Below are 6,744 nucleotides of genomic sequence, written 5' to 3' on the forward strand. Positions count from 1 at the left end.
GTTAAGGTCAGGGCTCTGTACAGGCCAGTCAAGTTCTTCCACTCCGATCTCAACAAATGATTTCTGTATGGACTTCGCTTTGTGCACAAGGGCATTGTCATGCTGAAAGAGGAAAGGGTCTTCCCCAAACTGTTGCCACAAAGTTGGAAGCACATAATCATTTAGAATATCATTGTATGCTGTAGCGTTAAAGATTTCCCTTCACTGGAACTAAGGGTCATAGCCCAAATCATGAAAAACAGCCCCAGACCATTATTCCTCCTCCACCAAACTTTACAGTTGTCACTATGCATTGGGGCAGGTAGCATACACCTGGCATCCGCCAAACCCAGATTCATCCATATGGCTGCCAGATGGTCACTCCAGAACTGACTTGCTGAAAAGCTGGCATCCTATAACGGTGCAATGGTGAAAGTCACTGAGCTCTTCAGTAAGGCCATTCTACTGTCAACGTTTGGCTATGGAGATTGCATGGCAGGGTGCTTGATTTTATACACCTGTCAGCAACGAGTTTGACTGAAATAGCCAAATCACTCATTTGAAGGGGTGTCCACATACTTTTGAGAGATACAGTAGTGTATCTCTCTCCTGGGATGGATTAGCATCCCACCATGTGTAATGCCCAGGTTTTCCATATAGTAGGCCTAGATTCAGATGTATGGCACGATACAGATGCACAGTAATAATTCCAGCAACATTGTTTGTCTTACGGCATTCACGCATTAATGTGTTATGTGATATCCAATTTGTCCATCTGCACACGACACACAGTAATAATTCCAGCAACATTGTTTGTCTTGTGGCCTCCATTCATTACTGTGTTATGTCTGACATGGGTGCACTTAGCGGAGGAGCCATACAGCGTGTTGTGTAAACAGGTGCGTTCCCAGCAAAACAGAGCCAATGTGAACCGATGGCAGCAGAGCAGGCTAGGTGGCTCATGGTACATCATGGATGTCTTCCCAGAATACTGGTGCTCAATCGCTATCTCACCATCTATTCCAGAGGCTTGTTGGCAGCGAATCAGCCACCGGAGACTGGTGTTCTTAATGAACATGAAAGAAATCTAATCAAACACGAGGCAAGACACATGGTGTGTTATGTGTTGCCCACATAATATGTGGAACACACATACATGGAATTGCTGTGGAACGCAACATATTATGCAGCAGTGAAGAACAAAGAGGTAGCAGGGAGTCTGTGGGGGACATGGTGAGGTTGCTCTGCCCTCGCAGCTGTTCTCTGCCTGGCTTCCCCGGTATCTCTCTCTCTCTGTTATCTAGTGAATAATGCTCAGGGCAGTGTGACACCACCACAGGCACATCCTCGTCACCTGGTGCGATGGGGAATACGATGTTGCGTTCCACAGCAATTCCACGTCCGTGTGTCCCAGGAAAAAGAGCCTTTGGAGAATGTGCTAATCAGCTCTCCTGGACACCAGGCAGCAAGAGGAGAGGGAACAAGGCGTGCTGTGGGCAAGACATTTCGGATCAATGAGCCATCGCTCAGAAGGGAGAGGGGACAGAGAGGAGACCTGGAAAGTAATGAGACCTTTAGTTCATATGGCTGTGTGGGTGCGTGTGTCCGCATGTGTGTGAGTGTGTGTTTGTGGTGATTCTGTTGGGGGAGGAGGCGCATGTGTGTATGGATGTGTATGGAAATATTTATTTCACCTCAAGGACCAAATCAGATATTTTATATTACATTTCACATTAGTTCTCAATAAAAAAAGCTATCTATAATAAATGTACACTATAAATACAAAAGTATGTGGACACCCCTTCAAATGAGTGGATTCGGCTACTACAGCCACACCCGTTGCTGGCAGGTGTATAAAATTGAGCACACAGCCATGAAATCTCCATAGATAAACATTAGCAGTAGAATGGCCTTACTGAAGAGCTCAGTGGCTTCCAACAAGCCAGTTCGCAACATTTTTTCCCTGCAACTGTAAGTGCTGTTATTGTGAAGCCATTGGACTCTGGAGCAGTGGGAACTCGTTCTCTGGAGTGATGAATCAAGCTACACCATCTGGCAGGTTGCCGGTCAAATCTGGGTTTGACGCCCCAATACATAGTGCCAACTGTAAAGTTTGGTGGAGGAGGAATAATGGTCTGGGGCTGTTTTTCATGGTTCGGGCTAGGTCCCTTGGTTCCAGTGAAGGGAAATCTTAACACTTCAACATACAATGACATTCTAGAAGATTCCAACTTTGTGGCAACAGTTTGTGGAAGGTCCTTTCCTGTTTCAGCATGACAATGCCCTCGTGCACAAAGCGAGGTCCATACATAAATGGTTTGTAGAGATCAGTGTGGAAGAACTTGACTGGCCTGCAAAGAGCCCTGACCTCAACTCCATCAAACACCTTTGGGATGAATCGGAATGCCGACTGCGAGCCAGGCCTAATCGCCCAACCTCAATTTTAAAAAGAATATAGAAAATAATATGCGCTTGTGGCTGAATGGAAGTCCCGGCAGCAATGTTCCAACATCTAGTGGAAGGTCTTCCCAGAAGAGCTGCTGTTGCTGTGGCAGCAAAGGGGGGACAAACTTCATATTAATGACCATGATTTTGGAATGTCATGTTTGACAACCAGGTGTCCACATACTTTTGATCATGTAGTGGATTTTCACACAAAATACAAAATGAACTGTATGTATTGTCTTTTGTATTCCACTAAGGTGGACTAGGGTAGATTTGTGGTTGGGAGTTTCCTGATTGTTTCCCTACAGACTGGTGATCCTCTACCTTCTCAGAGGTAGTTTATTAGTGAATATATTGACAACAACAGTTCCAGAAAATCTCACCAAAGACCAATCCATCTAAATCATTTAAACCTGAGTAAGTTGAACTGGCTCTGTGTTCCGCAAGATCGGCAAACGAAAAAATGACAGGAAGCCTCCTGTACGGCGAAGCCACAACAGGTCTGTTTGGTTTGTTACATAACTAAACATTGTAAATATACACGTTTGTGATGTGTTTTGAAGTGTGCATGTTATATTGTATTATAATTTACCAAAAGCTGCAGGAACTGGAGAAATATATAATTATGATAATCATGCTTAAAAAGTATATATCCGTTTAAGAGAACTACAATATCCATTTTGTGAACATTTCATTAGAATATCACATCACAAATGAATTTGGTCTGATATCTTGATTAGCATATTGACAGTAAAAAAAATATGACAGCTTCCTGGTATCCGTCTCAGTTCAGTTGGTTCTGTATCAGTCTGACAGACAGCCCACTCTTGCCTAGGCAGGGAATTGGTTATTTTCCTGAACTATTCAATGCTCTGATTAATTGGTTCACTCCGAGGAAAGGGCTGAGTGGCCAATACCAGCCCAGCAGAGATTGGTCCGTCCGATCTACATCTAACAAAGTGGCAAGGTCCAATTTAGATGTGGTTTAATGTGGCGTGACTGTTTATGTCTTGTGGTGGTGGATACTAAACAAGACACCTCTTTGGTAATTGTGGCCCTGAGAAGCTTTGTGTTTGGTTGATTTCATTGTTGTTCCATATTTTGTTTAGACAAACTTCACAACATACAATATTGTGGAGATGAGAATCAAATCAAGCTCTCAGATTTACCATAATCAGACAAATGCTCTATGCTCAGCTTTGATTGTCAGTAGCTGTCTAAATTTGTCACTCATATACAAAAATGAAATTCTGAGGGTATTTTTTATTACTTATTACACAATAGCTTAATTTCATGTAGATGTAACAAATATCATAATCACAATGTTTTTGTTAAATAGTAAAGACTCAATCTTTAGGATATTAGATCAAAGAATAGACTAAATATTTTATGGTCTGGTTCCTTCACCTGCTAGAAACAGATGTATATTTCTTTTCTCAGTGTGTCTGCCATTTTGAGAGGAAAAAGGTCCGGCAATCATGCAAACACATCCTTAATCCCGCTGATAGAAATATAATACACACTCAAGAGGCATGTATCTCTGTTCTGTTTATAGGTAAAACAACAAATGTTCAAAAACGACACAGATTTGTGCATACTCTCATTTGTCTCCTTGGTCACAAATGTATCACAGTGTGGAGATATCACATAACAACAGCCGTGAGATCAAAGGCGTCTCATTGAGAAAGACAAAAGACTCAGCATTAAATGTCACTGTGGATATAAATAATACGTAGGGCTTTAACAAATGGCAGCAATAAACATGTCAACTCAATGGCTTGATTCCCAAATTATAGCCTAATTCATTAATCTGCCGGAGTTATGCTGTTGTAAAACTGTATTAAACTTCTGCTCGGGGTTGAACGCACTCAGAAAGGTCAACTGTGGAAAATCACATTTATACAGACGGTCTTAGTAGAAAGTATACATATTTTTCATATAAACAACCTCTCTGAAAAAGTACAAGTCCATCAAAATGTGCGTACCTTAAAACACTGTATTTACAAAATATCAAGTTACACAGAGACGTAAACACAATTTGGGTTTGGATGATATGTGAGACCTGGCAGTACTATGACGAGCTCAGTGTTAGTTCTCTCAAAAGTCTCGGAAATGGTTCCCTTTTTAATTGTGCTATTATCCGTCTCTCACACAACCCTCATTGTAAAACACTCAGTCTCACCAAATTGTTACAGTAAATTGAAATGGACAAACCAGAGTCTGTCTGAGCCGTCTGAAAAAATATATTCCTTTCCCAAACAGAGATTTTCTTCCTTCCTTGACCCAGAAGAGCACTGGAGGAGAACTTCCCTGACAGACACTGCAAATTGTGGACAACAGGAAAGAGCCAGGGAAAGTAGGTGACCAGTGAAAGGAGAAGAGGACGAATGTGGCTCTGTGGTAATATAACACCATATCCACGTACTCTCCTCTCACACTAGAGAACTGACAAATGTCAATGTGTTGTTGTTGCTGTCGCTGATGCTTATGTTGATGTTGATATAGCACTCGTCCAGTCCATTAACTATGTCCCCTAGGCTCATCTCACATGACCCATATGACTGAGTTAGGTCAGTGTCCTTTAGAGCTTCTTCATCTCCCTCATACCCTTCTTCCTCCACCTTCTCATCCTCCACCTCTTCCTCCTCTTCTTCCTCCTCTGTGATGGAGCAGAGACGGGTGGTGCTGGGGCCTCCAGGGCTGTCGGCAGGTGGCCGGTAGTGGCACTGCCCGTTGAGCAGCTTCCTCAGAGGCATCAGCGGCACCATGTCCTCCCCCAGCAGCTGCTGTTGGCAGTGCCTGAAATCACTCTGCCTCTTCAGCCGCTTGAACTCACTGAAGGCTGAGGTGGACGTCTGGTAGAGACTATGTGCGATGGCCCTGGCCTTCTCTGACTTGCTGACCAGAACGGCATGGCACCGGAGAACCACTGCCTTGTTCTTGACCTGATGTCTGTAGATCCAGGCTAGGATCTTGGGCCGGCAGGGGTCAGCTGTGCAGCAGGTGATCCGGTTCAGAGAGTATAGGTGGGTGGGCTTCTTCTTGCCTGTCTTGTCTGTGCCCATCCGGATGCCCTGAAGACCCACTGTTAACATCATCTTGACGCTCTGCTCTCCGTAGTTACTCCTTTGCCAGATCTTAGCCACAGGGTCCTGTGTGCAGCCTCCTCCTTTAGCTGTGATGGTGACGATGCTTCCCAGGTAACGAACGTTGTAGGTGTGCTCCTCTTTATTGAGCTCTACCGTCTGCCTCTTGCTCTGGAAAACGGAGCCCAGCCAGTCAAAGGGAGTGGAGTCAGGGAGAAGGTCGGGACAGGAGCGCACCAGGGAGGAGATGATGGACTGGTAGGTCAGCCCCACTCCAAGGCTCTTAGGCTTTGTCTTGGCCTCATCCTCCACAAGAACAAACTTACTTCTTCTCCAGGGCAGCATGGTGCAGGCTGAGTGAGTTTGAGGGAGCGAGCCCTCCTGCCTGTGTGTGTTTTTGTCAGCAAAATAGAGAGAGAGAGAGAGAGAGAGCAGAGAAAGAGGGAGGGAGAGAAATAAATAGAAGCCTCCCTGCCAAGCACAGAGGAAAGACTGAGAGCTGCGAGCCTCAGCCAGTCTGTTCCACCAATTGCTCCTCCTTCCTCTCCTCCTCCCTCCTCCTCATCTGTCTGCATCATCCAGCTCTGATCAGTGCTGGAGACTTAGCCCCGTGCTTCAGAAACCCCCCTCTTCCTCCACTGTTTTCATTCCAAATTGCTCGCCAACCCCTCTCATTTATCTGGCCAGGTCTGAGAAGGAGATTGGGATTTCTCTGTATTTATGTTTGTCTTAACCCTGAGTACGCTGAGACAGAGAGGGTTCTTCCGGATGTCATTGTATTCTCAGGGTGGATTGATTATGTATTTGATTAGCTGTTACATTATGATATGAAGGTCAAAGGTTGGAACGGTGTTCTAATTAATTTTACTTCCTTGTTTTGGTGAGTGTTAGTGACATTGACAAAAAACTATTATCACCACCGTGGGAATGTCAATGGACTTCAAAATGACCATACCAATCCTACTACTTTGGTTCCCGGCACATTTAGCTGAAAACACAAGCAATATAAACATTGTAAAGGTTGAAACCCAGCAGATGCTTAGACTTGAATTATGCATAGTTAAACTCCAAATCAGCGGGATTCTGGGTTAATATGAAAATGTTATGTAGTTTATGTAGATCTCAACTGAAACTGCAATCCTTTTTTCCTTCCCTTTCCTTCCCTTGTTAAAATACAGACAACACAGCATATAAATCTAATATTGTAAATGTTGGAATGTTACATGTGACCATG

General features: G+C 44.0%; 1 protein-coding gene across 1 annotated transcript; it reads right to left on the reverse strand.

Moving 5' to 3' along the window:
* Positions 1 to 3,954: 3,954 nt before the first annotated feature.
* On the reverse strand, positions 3,955 to 5,997 carry LOC118359990 (protein FAM43B-like). Its single transcript, XM_035738973.2, has one exon. The coding sequence runs from the start codon at positions 5,853 to 5,855 to the stop codon at positions 4,857 to 4,859; it is 999 nt and encodes a 332-aa protein (XP_035594866.1). The 5' UTR covers positions 5,856 to 5,997; the 3' UTR covers positions 3,955 to 4,856.
* Between the last annotated feature and the right edge of the window lie 747 nt (positions 5,998 to 6,744).

The sequence above is a fragment of the Oncorhynchus keta genome, chromosome 27 (assembly GCF_023373465.1).
Source record: "Oncorhynchus keta strain PuntledgeMale-10-30-2019 chromosome 27, Oket_V2, whole genome shotgun sequence".
NCBI classification, from domain to species: Eukaryota; Metazoa; Chordata; class Actinopteri; order Salmoniformes; family Salmonidae; genus Oncorhynchus; species Oncorhynchus keta.